At 42.0% G+C, this 19,331-nt stretch overlaps 1 protein-coding gene across 3 annotated transcripts; it reads right to left on the bottom strand.

Annotated features, from left to right (window-relative positions):
* Positions 1-1,157: 1,157 nt before the first annotated feature.
* On the bottom strand, positions 1,158-19,320 carry LOC134553492 (scaffold attachment factor B1-like). 3 transcript variants are annotated; one of them, XM_063403231.1, is made up of 21 exons: positions 18,870-19,320; positions 17,223-17,310; positions 16,200-16,264; positions 15,908-16,114; positions 13,847-13,909; positions 13,615-13,642; positions 12,223-12,715; positions 11,741-11,790; positions 9,534-9,634; positions 7,763-7,912; positions 7,591-7,667; positions 6,581-6,720; positions 6,180-6,271; positions 5,674-5,780; positions 4,396-4,692; positions 4,004-4,144; positions 3,476-3,518; positions 2,485-2,606; positions 1,915-2,027; positions 1,754-1,805; positions 1,158-1,505 (listed from the first exon to the last, which is right to left on the bottom strand). In XM_063403231.1, the coding sequence occupies exons 1-21, from the start codon at positions 19,302-19,304 to the stop codon at positions 1,376-1,378; spliced, it is 2,994 nt and encodes a 997-aa protein (XP_063259301.1). In that variant the 5' UTR covers positions 19,305-19,320; the 3' UTR covers positions 1,158-1,375. The 3 variants fall into 3 exon arrangements, with proteins under 3 accessions (XP_063259301.1, XP_063259302.1, XP_063259303.1); XM_063403232.1 differs by having other exon boundaries at positions 4,396-4,689; XM_063403233.1 differs by lacking the exon at positions 13,847-13,909.
* Between the last annotated feature and the right edge of the window lie 11 nt (positions 19,321-19,331).

Here is a 19,331-nt window from a genome sequence, read left to right as displayed (position 1 = left end):
CCTGAAGAATGGGTCCATCAGCAGCTCTTAAACCTGATGGTGCAGATGGAAGCTTCAAGCTCAGTAAACCTTGGAGCTGTGTCCTGCAGGTGTTTCACTGCCCCCAGAACCCAGAGAACCTCTATTAACGCCCCATTTCTTCTTTCTAATGTCCATTGCTCTTAAAACACCACAATTTTGGTCAAAGGTTCTACTCCCTCTTCTCACCTGGCCAAACCTCCCACTAATGAAATCCTGACATTCCTCTGGAGCCTTCCTCTCTCTGGTTTTTGCTGCAAACCAAATGTAACCTCTGAGCAAAGCTCACCGTGTACAAACAGAACACTGCACCTCACAACTTGAGGTCTCCACGCTTTTCAGGATCTTCTGTCCCATTCTCTGATTGCTCTTCAAAGCTTCATCATTGTAATCTGCTTTCTCCATTCATGAATGAAAAAATATCTTCAGGCAACTCATTAAAAACCCTTCTCTAAAGATAGAAAAAAACCCTACAAATGAAAGGAACAGGATTTTTTTTCCCCTTGGCATCATAAAAGCCATTTCAGGGTAAGGCTAAGGTCGTGTTGCTCCAGAGATGTCTGCAGGAAGATGAATTTTAACTTGGATATGACAAACAGATCATTTGCACCAATCTTGATCACGGCAGCTCCTCAACACAAAATTATGCCAAATCACAGCCATGGCTGCTTCTAAGGAAATTATGGATTGCTAGGTAAAATTACCAGGCTATAAAACTGGAGTTTTGGATTACCCTGATCTATCAGAAGCTAAATAAAGTGATCCTGACAGGCCCAAGAGGGTCACAAGCACTTGTGCTGTCTCTTACGGAAGTTGTGCTGTTATCACAGAATGTAACTCCTTTTTGAAACATTATATTGCACATGACACCAGATGAAAAGAATTCTTCACCACTTGCCCTATGAGCTCCTGTGGCAATTCTGCAGTGGCAGGGCACTCAAACTTTGACAGCTGTGATCCACTGACGTTCTCTCATGTGGTTACATGGGTTGGTAGCTGACAGCTCTGAGGTAAAACACATTATTTCACTATTTCTGGGACACTTTAAGGCATTTTGACACTTCATCTTTGAAACAAAGTTCTGGTTTAACACAAAGCTGAAGAAATCTGTTTGACAGGGGCTGCTGAAACAAAGCAAGTAACTGTAAACTGGCGTTTATTTATGGAAAATGGAATGCTTCATTAACAAACAGGTTTAAATGGCATATGAACAACACCTTACAAAACAAATGAGTTCACATTGAGTGACATAATATGGCAGCAGCTTAAAAAAAATTACACTTACAGTAGCCCATAAGTTACAATTAATGGTAACCCTGGGTTTCTCCTGCCACCTTGCATTAAAAACCAACCACAATCAGTAGCGCCGGTTGAAACGAGGATCGTTCGGTCTGTTCGCCCTGTCCTGGCCAGCAAATCCTTCCCCTTGCATTCCTCCTCCGTGCATGATCTGACTCTGATTGCCACCCTGCATGAAACTGCCACGCCTGCAAAGGGATTCACACATTTTAGTTTTCTCTCATGCTGGTACAGTCAGATTGCTGCAACGGGGTTCTTTTTGTTTTCACTCTTACATAAAGTGCACTACATAAAAACCATGGGGTATTTTATTATTCCTTGACATTTAAGTAATAAATTAGGTAACTGATACTCCAATGTTTCTTTGGCCAATTTAAACAGAAAGAAATGTCCCTTAACAGGAAAACAAACCCTCTGCTCCTTTTAAAGTTCTTACCCTGACATGCCTCCACGATGCATCACGTGGCCAGGTCTGCCTCTGCCGCCACCTAAAAAAGTTCAAATGCTTCCTTTATATCCACAGCAAGAGTTTTACTTCAAGGATAATGTATTTTCTTCTTTACACAGCACAGCTCAGGAGCTGTGCAAGAACCACACCTTGCCATCTCTCGTGATCCCGTCCTATCATCCCTCCATCCACGCTGCTCTGCCAGGAACGGTCTTGGTGCCCTTCAAATTTTCGACTGTGATCTCCCCAGTCACGTCCATCCCTATAAAGACACAAATTTCCCATCTTCTCACAAGAGCCAGAGCACATGAAATGGTTTTTTATATTTGAATCTTAGTCATAAAATTACTCAAATGCTTTACCAAGGCTCACGTGATTCTTATGTTTATATTGCTGTTACGTAAAAGCTCAGAAGAATCTTTTTATTCAAACCAATGAAGATGACAAATAAATAAGATACTGGGAGAGAACCACTATCCTGAAAATAGCAAGCTTTGATAGCAATGCTAGTTAAAATGAATGGAAAGCACTATGACTTTAAGATGTGAAGTTATTTTAAAAAATCAGCTGAGTGCACATTTTGATGCACAAGGCATGAAACATTTGCAGTCCATCCAACACGCCTTTGGTGAAGGCTGGAAAAAAAGAACATCTTCCAAAAGCTCTGACATATGGAAACAGCTGTTAGGTACACGAGAAGAGGTGTTGTGAGTACAAACCGTGACTGTGGGGGGATCCCTCTGCTCTCACTCATCCTCCTGTCGGAGCCGTAGCTGCCCCAGCTCTCCCGCGAGTCCCGCGAGTGCCGCTCGGGGCCGCCGTGCCGCTCGTCCGGGTAATGCTGCAAGCACAGAGCTCTCAGCACGCTGCACCCACTGCCCGCAGTGCCCAGCTCTAACTGCTCCTTCTCACAGTCATCTGGGAGGGGTGGGACATCCTGACATCTGCTCGGGGTCAGCCAGGTCCAGGCTTTCCCAGCAGAGTCTCCCAGAGGGTTCTGAGGATCTTCCCACAGGCTCTCCATGCACCCTGTTCCAGTGCTCCCAGTTAGAGGGGATTTGGATCCTCCTCAGATGAACTGTGCTTCAGTTTGTGCTCACTGACTCTTGTCCTGTCAGTGGGCACCACTGAGTGGCCCCTGGCTGTATTTTATCCCCATCCCCCCTGCCAGGAGTTATTAATGCACATTGGTAAGATCAGCCCAGGACTTTGCATGTGCTGCTCTTGACCTTCAGGATATTCCCCTCAGTCCAACTCTGCAGCCTGTGCAGTCCCTCCAAAGCTCACAGCAAAGGTCACTGAGGATTCTATGACCCCATAAAATCCATCTGGGACTGCTTGAATGAGCCCTGAAGGTTTTTCCCCCAATCCTCAAACACAAACATCTCCACAGTTCAGCTGTTATTGCCATGTAACCTCACAGAGTGAATTTCTACTTTGTACCTTTGCTTCTTCTATGCAATCTTTTGGAATACTGTATTTTAACACAACTCACTTGCTTTGATTTCTATCAGAATAACTGTATCTTTTATAATAAGTCTTTGAATTGAATTTCATCTTATTGAAGTAAATAGACAATCTGATTATTCCTACATATTTTGGTAGATATAATGTAATTCTCAACTACTGAAATATAATCTGACACACACACTATAGAAAACCAGGTTATAAGATGTAAAGATATTTCTGTAGCTCTATAAAGCAACTCACCTGTCCATCCCGATCTCCCATTATTGTCCTGGATCCATCTCTCCTACAAACAGACAATTAGAATCAGACTGTGATAGTAAAACACACAGCAGTCTACAAAAATCCATTTATTTAACAACACAGATGAAAAATCCTGCTCCCACACTGTGCCATATTATCCACAAAAGGCATAAACAGCTGGAATATATGGAAAATGTGACACATTTTGGATTCCTGGGAAACCCAGGTAGTCCTAACATATAAACCAAAATATTGTTAAAATTCTAGGTGCCTACAATATTATTTAGAAGTTTTTCAGAATCCTATGAATATGTGAAACAGCATTGAAAACACTCTGACCAAGCCTGACAGAAGCTTTAACTCATGGCACAGTAAAAATCTTTTCAAGGTTTTGGAAGAGAAAAAAAGTCCACAGCCACTAAGTAGGACTTGAAAAATAAAATACAAACTGTGACATTAAGTAAATGTGACATTAAGTCCATATTTTTGTGTTTTGTTTTCAGGCAGCAGTGGAGGAAAGACACCAACCTGTCTATTGAGTGCTCCTGGTAACGCCCACGGTCCCTGTGATCGAAGTCGTGGAAGCGATGGTCCTGGCGGCTGAACTCTGAGTGGTACCTGTCATTCATGGCCATTCGTTTTGCCTCTGGCCAGTAAGGATCATCCCTCCTGAAAGGAAGAACAGGCTCATTTCAGCCCACATCGTGCCTTTTGTTATTGCTCCTCCTTCCAAACCAAAAGCAAAGCAATTCAGTTCAGAAGGGTGGTGAAAAACCTGGGCTGCTAAACACAACCACCTCAACGCAACCAGCAACCGCTGAGAGCGTGTGTGGCTTTTTCCAGTGCAGGTACATCAGACAGATCCTGGCAGTGACATTTTGCCATTTCCCACTGCCATCAGCAGGGTGTGGTGGCTTCACCTGCCATCGATGTCGTAGGGTCTCCTCATGGCGGAGCGCCGCTCCTGCTCGTAGCGCAGCTGCTCGTGCTGCCGCCGCAGCTCCTCCCTCTCGCGCTGGATGCGGTCCTGCTCCCGTCTCCTCTCGTGCTCGATGTGCATCCGTTCCCTCTCCAGCCTCTCCCTCTCCATCCTCTCCCTCTCCAGGCGCTGCCTCTCGATTTCCAGCCTCTCCCGGGCGATCTCCAGCCTCTCCCTCTCCTCCCGCTCGCGGATGGTCTGGAGGTGCTGCTGCCGCTCCCGGCGCTCGCGGGTGCTGCTTCAACAGAGACACAGTTACACGTGTAAGGCTTCAACAGAGAAAGGAAGTGAAAAGAATGTTAAAAACCAAAACACAGCGGCTGCAAACTTGCACCATCCCCTTGGAATTAGATGTGTGTGGAGGGAGGACACTCAAACACAAATTTGTTTAGAGACTGATCAAATGACTCGCACAAAACCCATCCCTGGGGGCAAATACTTTTATATATATATATAAAATATATATATATTTGGGTTCAGGATCTGAACCCAAATATCCACAAATACTTTACTATGGTCAGGAGAATCTGAATCCAAATGTCCACAAATACTTTACTATGGTCAGGAGAATCTGAATCCAAATGTCCACAAATATTTCTACATAATCAGGAGAATGTGTATCCAAATGTCCACAAATATTTCTATATGGTCAGGAGAATCTGAATCTAAATGCCCACATATATTTTAATGTGGTCAGAAGAATCTGAATCCAAATGCCCACAGTTCATTTCTTATATTGAAATAAAATTATCTGTGAAGAGTATTTTATTTCTCTAGAGAAAGGCAGGAAGGTATGGTGGATAATGACTCCACTAAAGTTCAGGAATTTAACTATGAGGGAGAAACTTTTTCCTCTTCAATAAAAGTAACAAAAGCATTTTCCTCCTGCCTATTCTGACTACTTTTAGGTGAGAAATAAATGTGTGCAGAACATGGAATTCAGGTCACAATTCTAGCAAGGAATTTGAAAGACAGCAATTATCACCTTTAAACATTACAAAACCTATTAAAAACATATGAAAACAAAGAAAAAGCCTCACCAAAAAAAATTAAATATCCAAATTAAGTTCAACAGATACCCATAAAAATACAACAAAGTTACAAGTGGGAGAGAAAAAAACATTGAAGGCCTTTTTCTCTCTGTGTCTTATTTCATTAAAAGTGAAAATTACATGGATTTTAGGGAAAAACCCCCAAGGAATGTCAGTGCTGCTCTCACCGGCGCTGCTCTGCCTCCCTCATCTTTCGCTGTGCTTTGATTTTGTCGAAGGGGACGATCCCTTGGCGCTCTCTGCTCTCTGATTTGCGGTCTTGGCTCTTGACACTCTGCATTTAAAAGAGAAACTTTATTTATTTATTTATTATTTTACTTTATTTTATTTATTTATTTAGTATTTAATTTATTGAAGGACAACCAGCACAAACAATACTCAGAGCTCTGTTTTCATCTGTTCATAGCTCAAAGGTTGATCCCTGTTTTTTTCCACAAGCTGTTCTTTTTTACCATTACAGACACCATATATTAATACAGTAATACCTTGGCCCATTTGTTTGGCCAGGATTTGAGTGCTGTATCAGCCAAATGAGAGGTGTTTTATTAATTAAAACCATGTTAAAGAAACTCTAATTGGACAAATTGTCAAGACAAGTGCAGGTTATAAATAGCCTGGCAGGATTCAGGATCTGTTTCTAAGGAAAATGTTTTTATGCAGAAGCATCACTTACTCTGTCCTTTGATGTAGTGGATGTTTTCACACTAATAACAGGTTCTCCTTTGGATTTATCCATGACTACTGTTCTCTCTGTTCCTTTACTTCCTAAATAAATCAGAAGTGGGAAGAAACAATCAAACTACATGAGCTACACCACTCATTGCTATGCCACGAGTTCTGTTCTCTAAAATGTGAAAATGGGCATTTAATCCTCTCTTCAAAATCAATTATTTATTCCACCTAATCCAGGTACTTCTTTTAAGGATTGCACAGTGTCAAACATCTCCCCTTCCTCTTATTCATTCTGGATTTCCATCTAAGAATCTGAAACAACCCTAGAATACATCTTTGGAAAGAACTACCTGCAATTAAATATTCCTACATCAACATATGAAACACCAACAGCCAAATTACCTGATTTAATAGTTTTAGGCTGATCTGATGAACCAGACTTCTGGTCATCTTTATCTTTTTTTTCCTTTTCATCTTTATCTTCTGTCTTTTTAGAATCATCTTTTTGGTCAGATTTCTCATCTCTTTTAGCACCACCAGGTCTGTGGATAGATATTGATAAAGATTAGACTAATACAGACTAAGAGAAAAGAAAATTCAAAGGAAATGCCAGCAACAAAGTAGAACTCTGATGTAGTAACATTCATAATCAGATTTAAAAACATTTCCTTCCACCATAAAACAAAATATTCAGAGCATTCTGTGCAGTAGTCAACAAACTTGCCCAGGATTCAGGATCTCAACTGGAGGCATGAAGACAAATTCACACCAGCACGTGCTTAATGCTGACAAAGTTCCTTACACAACCTGACAATGAACCCTTTTTGTCAGGCAGCTGGGTGAAACAACAGTAAAAAAATCTCAGCAAGCTGCATTTAATACAAGTTATGCCTCAAGAAGATAATTCAAGGAAAAGATCTCAGTGTTTAATTCACTCTCAGTGCCTCTTTCAGCAATGCTAGAGAGGAAGAGCACAGTGCTCAAGGGGAACATGAACTGGGAACAGATTTTGGACAACTCTGTTTTAACTGTTTGGGACCTGGAGGAAAATTCCAGTGAGACACAAGGTAATGAACAAACAGTGACACACAGATCAAAATCCTTCTTATGGATTTAAGACGTGGAACCCCACAATCATTACTAAACCTCAGATACAGCTAAATTAAAAGGTGTGCTTGAAAATGCAACTTTCCAATGCCTACTTTAAAGCACACAATAGAAACATTTTAATTTAGGCACTGAATATCAACTGAATAAATCTTGTAGTAAAAGCTGAAAAAATCCATGTATTCCTCTTTTTGAATGTTTACCACAGAAATTCTTATTTTTTTATTTCCTTTATTTCCTCCTGACATCAACACAGACTGAAGAACAGCAAAACACCTTTGGTAGGAGAATTTTTAACACAGTACCTCTCACTGACTGTTTCTCTCTTTGCTTCACTCTCTTTTTTTTCACTTGTCTTCTTCCCAGCGGGTTCATTTTTCGCCTGAAATTTATTTTGCACATCATCAGCTGAGAATGTGGCCTCGATCATTTGCACAATGTGCTGGGAGCTGGGTCTCTCTGAGGCCCAGTACTCACTTTTTCCACGGAGATGATCTTGCCGTGCAGCTCTGTCTTGTGCAGGTGGGTGATGCACTTGGTGGCCTCCTCGGCTGTGGACATGGTGACAAAGCCGTAGCAGCGAGCGCCGGGGCTGCGGGCGTTGGTCACCACCTTGGCACCCACCACCTTCCCAAAAAAATCAGGAATTATTCTCCCTGTGACAAATCTTCAAGGTTAAACAGCAAGAATTACAAGCTCCACTTCTGCTCTTTTTAATTCCTGGGTATTACCATGCAGGGAAGTTCTGGTTTTGAGAGATTAATAAATACAGAATGAGCATTGCTTCTGTTACCAGAATGCTACAAAAGATGATCACCAAGAGGTGGGGACTGAACACTGAATTCTTTTCCAAAGAAAGACCCCAGGGTAATAAAATTTCTTTAAAAAGCATTTAACTTGACATCAACAACATTTGCTTTAGTTTAAAACAGTGAAAATCAAAACAAATTTTAAAGCATATTTCCATATTAATGCTCAACTGCTAAGTGCCACTTTTCCTCCAAAAAATGTTTATATGTCACTGCTGAGAGAGATCAACAATGTTATCTGCAATCTTTAAGAAACAGGAAGTCTCCTCAAAATCTACAGCTTGAAAAAGTCACTTAAATGGTGTTTCTATATGCTCAGATACTCAATACAGCTCACTTTGTATTCAATCACATTTCAGGAGTGATGTTTCAAAGTACAGCTGAATAAAGAATTTCTGAGCATTTGCTTTACTGCACAAGTACATCTACTTCCAGGAAGCTCTGCCTCTGCTAACAGCCTGAAGAAAATAACAATATTTTATTGAAATCACTAAATGGTACCATGGCATCTATCTAGAGCCAAATACTAGGATGGCTGTTGTTTGGTTTTTAATTAAAGTTTTGTGGCACATCTCTATGATCAACATTTTAGGTTACCAGATGGGAATCTAAGCGAATCAATGGAAGTGTGGCATTACAAGGAGCATTAAAAAGGTTTTACCAGTCCTGTGACTTTGAAACTCCAAGCTGTGCTACAACTAATACAATTTTCTACCTATTTGTAAAGTCATATTTAAGTTCCAGGGTATTTTCATCAGTAAAATATCCAATGGCTGATTGTCAGCACATACAATTTGCTTTTACTGGTAATAATCTGTAAATAGGCTTCAGAGATGTGACAAAAATCCCTACTGATGGTTTTAATATCAGCTTTTATTGAACACTCTCAATTTGCCAGCTCACAGGGAGATTTGACAGTTTGTCTGTCCTTAACAGCAACTGCAGGACCTCCCCTGCCTGCAAAAGCAAACAACTCCTCATACCCCAAACTACCCAAATAAGTGTTTTTCAAAGGAACTGCCAACTCCTGATAAATTAAAATTTGAGTTATTAAGGCAATTCCTAAGATATTCCCCAGTAATGCTGTCTCAACATCTACTGCGTATTTTATTTCCCAAGGAAATCTTTAATAAATTCACAGCTGTGAATTTTTAGCAGGTGAAGATACCACACTGCAGCACAGAAGTGTGTGTAAATAGTTTCTGATCATTCCAAATAAAGGACCACAAAATGAATTTTATATTTATTTTTACATATTCTGAGCAACAGAATAAAAAAAAACCCCAGTCATTCAAGTGTGTACTTCAGTGATTTTTCCTTGATATCCCACAATATTTTTGATAATTAGATTCCTTTCATGGGTACTTCCAGTTTCAAACAAATTGTGCAAACAAACCAAACACCAAAACAAAAATAAACCACCAAAAGTCACCCCTCACCTTCCCATATTTGCTGAACAGATTCTTCAGATCTGTAGCTCTGGTGGTGGAAGCCAATCCACTCACCCAAAAGTTTCTACCAGAACTGCTAGCACTGCGACCTAGTTGGGAAAACAGAAAAAAACCAAAACATACCCCAAATCCTAATTATTGGGATTAATTACTTGAATTGTTACGTGAATTACAACAGAGCAAGATCACAAATCTTTAATTTTTTTAAAATCACAGAGCAAGTGAAATGCAGTGTGTGATATTCCCCTCCCATGATTTGCTTTGCTGAAGGTAAGGAGCATTACAAGTCCAAAAATTTGGGTGGAACTATGAGTTTTGATACAGAAGGATTTTGTATTATTCTGCAAGAAAGCAACAGGATCAGGGCTTTATTAATTAACTCTGAATTAATTGAAGCCCTTCAAAACATGCCAGGATAGATCCCAGTAACTCACAGAATCTCTGCAGGAGTTGTGGGAACTCTGCACCCCATGTGTGCTCATGTCTTGACTTTTTATCTTAAATCCAAGGGAATGCTGATGGGATGCAGAATTCCTCTCAAGAAAAGCCATTTATCATCAAGAAAACAAGGAAATTTCTGTTTCTGCCCACACAGATGCACAGTTGGGATATGGAGTCTGACCTCAGCTGAGTTAGGAAAGACCTGGCCTGATTTAACCATGCAAGAATTACAGCACACGTGGCCAATTCTGCATCTCGGTTACAAAGGTGATTTAATAAATGCTGATGAACTTGCCAAGTCTGAACACCCAACACTGATTAAAGAGTGAGCTGAACTCCAAGGTCCAGTGTCTGCACAAAGCACACACACAAAGATCTTCCTCTCAGTCTCCTGTGAAATGTCTGTCCTGTCCTTCTGTCAGTCTGGGCAGTTCCAGGGACTCAGTGAAGGGGTTTCACTCCAGCTCCCTGTCTCCACACCTCTGGTTTGGGTTTTATTTTGGTGATACATGGAATTTTACAGAATCTCTTTCATTGAAAGAAGTAATTTTTCTCAGAACCTTTCAAAAATGCTGTTTTATTTGGGTGCCTTTCCATCTTCTACTTCCTGATAATTTCAGGAGAAATTCAGTAGAATTTTCACTGGCACAAGTAACTGAGAACACAGTTATTAATATTTACACAGGTTTCCTAGGGAAGGATGCAGTGATTTGTATCAATCTCTTACAAAAACACCCAAACCCGGGTTTTATTGTTTAGAGGTGTTTAAACCTGTCATCATTTATTTTAGAAGACATTCAAGTCCTCAGGTGAAGAACAGCATGCACAAAAAACTCCTTGAAATATTCTGAAATAAGAGAATTCCAGATTACAGACTGGAAGCAAGAGGTGAATTGACCCTAACAAGGGAGGTCCAGCAGCTTGTGCAAGCTGTAACTCAGGATCTTGGAAAAAGCAGCTGACAGGGAGCTGAGTCTGGGCTGTAAAACCCAATTAAAACCAATCCAATTCCTCCTGTCCAGCTGGCTGTCACACCTCATAATGAGTTCTCAATTTTTATAGGAATTGCTGGAACTTCCACATTTAAAAGTGCTGAAGTACCTGCCAGCAGCATGTAAAAAAAATTTTAACAGCCAGATCTAAATTTTCTGCCCTGTGCAGGGAGATAAAAACAGAGGAGTGGGGTGAGCTGCAAAGACTCAGCTGCCTGATGCATTAAAATCAAGAAAAATGAAGGCATCTGACAATGATCAAAATATTTTCTTCTTGCTCATGATGCATATTTGCCCCATAGGATCTGTGTGGACAATGATTTAATCAAATCTCTATAATTTCAAGACAACATTAAGCTGTAATATTTGTGGCATTTGAGTATGTGACTGCTGGATGCCAAATTACTTCAGCAAAACAGAGGATGGGAAGGAGAATTCCAAGTTTATAGCAAAGCAAACAATTGCACAAGGTTCCTGACTCACTAACAGCTGTTAGTGGGCATCTCCAGTGCCAAAAAAGACATAATTGCCATGTATTAACATTGACCTTTAAAAACTGAGATACAAACACAACAGTGCAATGCATATGTTCTAAAAAAATGCGTAAAAAGACGTATTTTGACATTAGTAAGAAAATGAAGAAAGAGGTGAATTTATGCTATTTAACAACTGCATAGATTGCAATCAATTTCTACTGAAATAACTCATCCAAAACAGCTGTCCAAGCAACCACTGAAGCTTTACATCTGAAAACAAACATACCTTTCTCATCTTTTGAGGTTATCTTTGTATCTCTGTCCTCCTCAACAGGGCTAAAGACAAAACACCACATTATTCAAGTCAGAAAGAAAAGTGACCAAATATAAAGTATGAAAAAAGCTAAAATTAAAATACCTACCAGAAAATATGTTGCAAATGAAAACACACCTTTGTATACTGGATTTAAGAAATCTGACAAGAAATAACGAAGTCAGATTCTTAAACAGACTTACATTAAGAAGATGATTACAAATAAGAGTAATTTGGGGAAAACAACCTTTGAAGGTTGATGAAGGAAAGAAATCAAACCCACTGCGTTTAAAAAAAAATAAAAATATCTGCACATGGAGAAATAAAAGAGACCTTTAGGAATAGGCTACAATTTCATCAGTCTCGGAGGCCAATTGAAGGAAACAGCTTATTGGCATCACTTAAGGACCAATGATAAAAGATAGCATCTGGTCTAGAACGGAGAAAAAACAAACCTCTTTTTCTGATCACCGCCCTCACTGGCTGAGGACTCTTTAGTGGCAGGGGAAGATTCCTCAGAATTAGCTTTGTCTTCTGCTCTCTTGCCATCTTCTTTGCTATCTCTGGCTTCGGCGCCTGCGCCTTTCTCCGCTGCCTCCCCACTCGAGGCTTCCAGGCCTTGCGAGCGTTTGCTACTCTGATCGCTTAGGCTCTCTACCACTACACCTGCACAGTCCGGGGCCTCTTCCTCGGGCCTCTGTTCACTTGTGTCCCCTTTTGCTACCACTAAACGCTTCGCTTCCTTCCTTGCCAAAGCTGGGGCCGATTTGCTGTCCAAAGCTAAAGCCTCTTCCTCCGGCTCAGCGGCAGCGAGAGCGTCCTCTTCCTCAGCCAGCCTCTTGCCTGGCCCCGCTTCCTGCGCACGCGCCCGCTCCGCTCCCGGAGGTTCTTCGTTAAGTAGCTCAGATTTACAAGTTTCCCCCAAAATGTCGAGTATTTTCTCATTTTCTACGGATTTAACAGGAATAGAATGGCACAAGGTTTAATCACCAGGGAAATACAGCAAGCACAAATGTGGAACTGGCATGGCTGCCACACTAACACCAAGAGAACTGCTAAGCTACACAGAGATTGGAAAACCCTAGTGTACACAGTGTCACACCTACCACGCTCACTGCTCTCTCACACACTGCCAAATCAGCCCTACCACCTCAACAGGCAACAAAAATGCCCCCACAGATTTAACAAAAAACTTCGGGCTCAGCCTTCATATTCTTCAGCAAATCGTTCAGCTCTGTTTCTTCTCTAGTTAGCTTCCAGAGTCCGAGATGCTTAACTGAACGTATCAAGGCACTGAGAGTTCAATTTTTAAATTTCTGTGAAATTCTTTTAGCAGAGACAGTCCAACATGAGAACTGGGCATCTTCTGATGGTGCATGAGTGTGTTTGCAGTCCAGAAAGGGAAAAGTATCTGTATGAAATTTCCATGAAGAAACTCTCTTCTTTCTTCTTTATCCAGTAACTAATCTTTACATTTTAATGCCCTACAATATCTTTTTACTGCTTTCACTGCTCTCTACTTAGTAACAGAGTTAAGGTGTGTGCAATATCACAAGATCTGTTTACAAGTAGAATATTTAGCTTTTAAAACTGTGATTAAACTTCTCTAAATCCATTTATGTAGTTTAACAGGTTTTTAAACCATTTCATTTCACTGGAAGTATTTCAAGCATCACTTCACAGATCTGGGGATATGATTGGGTTTCCAATCTCTATGACCCTGCATGATCTGGATTGTCCATTATAAAAATAATGCAAATTATGTTTGTTTGCTTGGGGTTTTTAATAGTTAATGGTTTAAAAAGTATTAGTTGAAAAGACAGGAATATGTTTTTCTTTAACAGTACCTGGCTCCAGGTGTAGCTTCTCCATTTTCTGTTTAGGAAAAAAAGACCACAGAATGAGGATTTTATAAAATGCATTTTCTAACAAAGAATAACAACTCCCTGCCCAATCCCAAAATTAAAAACTAAACAAATTCCTCTACTACATTTAGTTCTGTTTTTCACCATCCACTGGAAATGAGTATTTTACATATAAATATTAATAACACAACATACAGCTACATTTTCAATTTACCTTCATTTCAATTAAATCAGAAGAGGAGCCTTCTAAATTGTTTTCAATTTCATCATAATCTTCCTAAAAGAGTAAGAAAGGGATGAAAGCATTTCTTACCAAAGTAGCTAAAGGAGAATACACCTGTATTTCATTTTCCCTTTCAAGAAAAGCAGAAATATTTTTAAGTTTTTGACAGATCTCAATTGCTACTTCAGAGTGTGACCCAAAATTGAGGAGCAATGTGTAAACATACCTGATATTTAAATATCTTTCTCCAATTAGTTTTCATTTTAATTTCAACAGGACATTGTCTATTTCAAAGTTACTCTTAAGAGTCTTATTTCACATTTCTGTGGTTACTGAACATGTTTTTCACTTTGCCACTTTTTAACTTCAGTTTCTAAATGAAGAAAACAAGTTAGAAATGAAGCTGACTTAGGTTTACACTCTTCCAAACTTGAAAATACATCCCCAAATCCTTCTTCTTTAATGAGCTGAGGGTAAGATAGAACCATAACTCATTGGTTATGTGAGATTAATTTACAGAACAGCACAAAATTGCCTTTAGGGTGAAGGGGATGCTGTCCCATGAAAAGGGAGATTCTCTCCAAGCCTTTGTGTGTGTTTGGTCTGGTGCAGACACCACAGGCTGAAATCCCTGCAAGAGGGGGGACTCAGCAGCACCTCCTGTGATAAATCACAGCTGGCAACCAAAGGGAAAGAAAGAAGATTTCTTGCTGTTGAAGCAGCAGAATGCACAGCTCTGTGCCAAGGGCCACCTCAGATGTCACCCTGATGTCACCCACCTCCAAGGCACGACCACCCCCCACTGAACAGGACGTACAACCAGAGTCACTCATGCTCCACCTAAATGTAAAAACAGTATAAAAGTTAAAAAGTGGGGAGAAGTTAGGGAAGGCTCCACTGCAGCAGTCTGAACCTGTCTTTTCCCCTTTAGGGATGTGTGGTGGGTAAGAATTATACTGTAAGTGTGAAGCTCTAGCCAGCTTCTGTTAGGAACTAAAGCTGGTTAACATGGTGGTTTTTGGGGTTTTTTTTTGCAGATACTACCACCAGCAATCCTGGAACCTTAACCTGCTGTCATTTTCTATTATATTAAAGGTGTTATTCCCTAAAGGATTCAGTGTGAGCCCTCCAAGGGCACCACCAGTGCCTGCAGTGAGTAACACACTGGAGTAAGGAGACCTGGGACAGGGTCTCTGTCATACTCTGATTTTGTGACCCTCCCCAGGGCACTGGAACCACTCTCTGGTCCAGGGACTGCCCAGTAAAGGGTCCCCAGAAGAGGGCCAAGGGTCTTGGCTTTCCTGTGGCACTCACAGACCAATCAAACACAAAGGTTTTGAGAAGATCTCCCTTTTCAGGTGATGGAAGTTAAATGGTAAGAAGCTGAAGCAGATACCCACAGCAAAGAAGGAGAATATGTTCTGTTTGGTGAGTGAAAAGCCTAAAAAAATAAAAAGAATCAAACCCACAAGGATCCAAGGATGTTTGGGGAGTGACATATAAATAACCCTGTGCTGTCTGCAAGCTGCTCTCAAAACCAAATCAAAACCCTGACAATGTCAGAACAGGATAACACAGTAAGCTCTTCTTTTATCAATCTCTGTGAGAAAACAGAACAACACAACTTCCTTAAACCAGAGCACTATTTCTGCAGAAAAGATATCCAAACCACCTGAGCTGAAAGTCTATTTTTCTCTCTCCCCTTATATATAAATACCTGGATGGCTGAGTGCATGCAGATATACACTTTAACACGTATAAACAGGAAGAGGGAATACAGAAACTAATACAGCATTTTGAATTCCAGGCTCCTTTCACAGCAAGCCAAGATGATACTTCAAGGTAAGGAAGATGGTGATTCATCTCCTGAGAACATTTCAAACCCCAAGCACATTTACCATATATTACAATAGGACATGAGAGCTGTGAATCAGGAAAAGAATCCAGATCACATTCAGGTCATCCATTCTGCTGGACTGAAATACCTTGTTCATGTGCCCATATCACTAATAAATATCTTCTGAAGAATTACAAGGATCTCTCCTCACTCACCTCATTTTCTGTTAGCTGGTCTGGAAGTTCTTTCATTTCTGCTTCGACATTATCTTTATTATCAGACAGAGAATCCAGAATATTGTCAGGACTATAATCTTCCCCACAGTCCACAGCACTGCTGTTATCTATTTCAGCTTCATCTAACACACTAATATCCATCATGTCAATGTCCTGCAGCGTGTCCAGATTTGCTTCAATATCCTCCTACAGAGAGAAAAAGGGTAAATGTGTATTTATTTCAGGTTACATGATGCATTTTCTTAGTAACTGCAATCATGATTTCACTTACCTGCCCATCTCGGGAGTTTTCTTCCAGGCCATTGTCTTCCACACCTTCCTCTTCTGGCTTTCTTCCTAAAAACAGGGAGATGTAACAACACATTTTGTAGTATGTTGAAGCTTTGGTGAATTATCTGTTGAACACTCAGCTTGTAACAACAAGCAATATTTAAGAGGCTGATACAGAAATCTGGGTCTGTACAGATATAACTGAGGTCACCTTGCCACTCCACAAAAGCCAGCAGGAGGAGTAGGAGCTTCAAGCAGCACTAAAAACTAAAACTAAAACTGTAGTTTTTAGAGCTACTGTATTTTTCTAAAGCTACACTCTCATTCCATAACACTTCAATACCTAAAAAAATGCAACAGCCTCTGGTAATCCATTTAAAAGTAACACCTTAAGATTATTACCAAAACACCTCCCTTAATTAAACGGATTTAAGAATTAGTGTTCACTTTCAAGATCTTGGACACACAAATCACATTTATGCACATCTGTCACCCCCAAACTCCTACTGCTATTGAAAGATAACAGCTCTTTTTCTATTTTTAGTCACTCAGTCTTAAAAGAAGGTGCTTAATAGCCTATTTCTCATCAGAAACTATTTTTAACAACTAGCTATGAGCAACTCAAGTAAGCCACATGTAAAACGACATGAACAATATTTAATATTTTGGAACAACCTAAATTTAAATATAGTTACAGTTTAAGTATAACTGAAATGTAATTATAGAGGCTTTCCCTGGAGCTTATGCTGCAGCTGCTTGCTCTGTACCTGACACAATCCCACTCATGGTCACAAATACACAAACACCTGCAATTTACAGTTTCAAGTTTCAAGATTTGCTAATAAAACAGAGTCAGGTGTCATATCATCTTTTAAAGCTGCTATTGCTCATTAATGCAAGAGAGTTTTACCATTTTTCAGAAGGTAAAAGATATTTTTAATTAAACAAATTCAACAGGGGGAAAAAAGTTTCTATGTCAAATTCTAGCACCATGCAAACAGTGCAAGTGTCCAGACACTGTTACCTTTGCTAGTTCTTTTTGGCATTCTCTTCGTGCTCAGCTCTGAGCCCATGGGAATTTCGTCAGGATCTCCTCCTTCCTCCTCAATGGCCTGTTGGAGACAGCAGGATGATTTCACTGCGTTATTTGCTGGTTATTTGCACTGGCTTTGGAGGGGGCAGGAAATTCTCCTCACAGCAGCTGGCAGGGGCCGTGGTTTGAGTTTGAGCTGAGAACAGAGGGATGTTGTGGGTACTGCTGAGCAGAGCTTACACAGTGTCAAGGCCTTTCCTTTCCTGTTTCTCACTCAGCCCCACAGCAAGAAGGGGGCCACAAGGAGTTGGGAATGGACACAGCAAAGGGATATTCCAGACCATTGAGTATTGTGCTGCAATAAATCTGGTGGGTGCTGGTGGGGCTGCCATTACCTGGGTCTGGCTCAGCATCAGTTGAGTTTAGCATTGCTTGTTTCTCTCGGGTGCTTTATTAATTCTCTTCATCTACGTTGATCTTTTTTTTTTTTTTTTTGCCCTTGCATTTTAAAGATTATAGAACTGTTTTTATCACAACCCCGTAAGTTTACTCTCCCTTTTACCCTTCCACAATTAGCCCCCGTGCTGAGTGAGTGGCTGTGGTGCTTGGCTGCCTGCTAGGATTTAACAGCACAACTGCATTTTTCAGGGTTTTTCAGACAGAAACTCTGGTGTCTCTCCTCAGTTCAGCTCATACAGCCAAGCAGCTGTATCACCTGTCAGAAATGCTAAATAACAGGGTGCAACACATCCCCACAGCCAAATCAAGCTAGAGCTGGGGAGCAAAGCTCCCTGCCCTGCAGATAAGCACGTTAACAGTATAAAACTGGGAGAGACTATTACAGGAGCTCAGGTGCATGAGTTTTTTTCTCAATTAGAACCCATAAAAGGGTTGACCGCGCTGTTCTGGCCTCATGGAAATCTGTGGGAACACATTCCAGAGAGGTCGGAGAGATGGAGGCGGGTCAAGTGTGGTGGTGCCAAACATTAGGGTAGAAAGTGATGCACAGAAAGTTCCACCTAAATAGGAGGATAAAATTCTTTACAGTGCGAGTGAGCGCGCTCTGGATCAGATTGCACAGAGATCGTGTGGGGTCTCTCTCACTGGACATACTCAAGAACTGTCTGGACAAAATCCCGAACCATGGGCTGCTGGAGCAGATGACCCACTGCGATCCCTTCCAACTTTACCCGTTCTGTAGACGGTGTAGAAAGGAAGCACGAAAAGATATAAGGAGAAAGGCCCCGTGTGTGTATATCGGAGGAACGAGCGAGTAAATCGGAGAAGGACGCGCGGACGTCGGGGTCAGGCAGTGAGCGAAAGGCCGGAGCCCTCTCAGATTCCATCCAGTGCAACCCGAGCCGCGCTCCAGAGCAGCGATGGAGCGCGGGCGGCGCAGTGGGCGCCCAAACCACAAAGCGGAGCTGTGAAACAGCGCCAAGGCAACGGCCCTGCAGCGGCAGGAGCGAAGGGAAGGTGCCGGTGCCCAACAACAACCCGCGGGTGCCCGGCAGCAGCAGCAGAGCCCCGCTCCCCTCAGGGCTCCCGGGCCCGGCCCGAGCGCGCAGGCGCCGGGAGCGCCACAGACAAAGCACCCGGATGGCCGCACGCCGCTCCCCCCGCCGCGCTTCGCCTCACCTTCCTCAGCCGCTCCATGAGGACGCTCTTGTTGCCGCCGCTGTCCAGGTTACGCCGCTTGAGCTCAGCCCGCAGGTCGATGACTCGCAGCTCGCTCAGCCGCCGGGTTTCAGGTTCCGAACCAAAAATCGCGGCCACACCAAGGGATGTGAAATCCCCTAGTCCGGCCGCTGATTGACTCTCCGCCATCAAGGCCCCTTCGATATTTCGCCTCGAGCCCGAACGCGCAGGAGAACACGGCACAACCCAGCAGCGAACCTGGCGATCACGGCACAAAATGGTGGGGAGCGAGACGCGCCGAGGGGAGGGGGAACAAAGCGCGCTGTGCGCAGGCGCGGGCGGCACGGAGAGGGCGGAGCCTGGCGGGAGATTCGCCCCGCGCAGGCGCAAACGGCGTCGCCCGCGTCCAAGGACGGCTCGCGAGCTCTCCCGCATGCGCGGGGGTGCCCGGGGGGGCCGGCT

The sequence above is a fragment of the Prinia subflava genome, chromosome 8 (genome assembly GCF_021018805.1).
Source record: "Prinia subflava isolate CZ2003 ecotype Zambia chromosome 8, Cam_Psub_1.2, whole genome shotgun sequence".
Taxonomy (NCBI): Eukaryota; Metazoa; Chordata; class Aves; order Passeriformes; family Cisticolidae; genus Prinia; species Prinia subflava.
The sequence above is the reverse complement of the archived record's forward strand: the minus strand, read 5'-3'. Positions and strand labels throughout refer to the sequence as shown.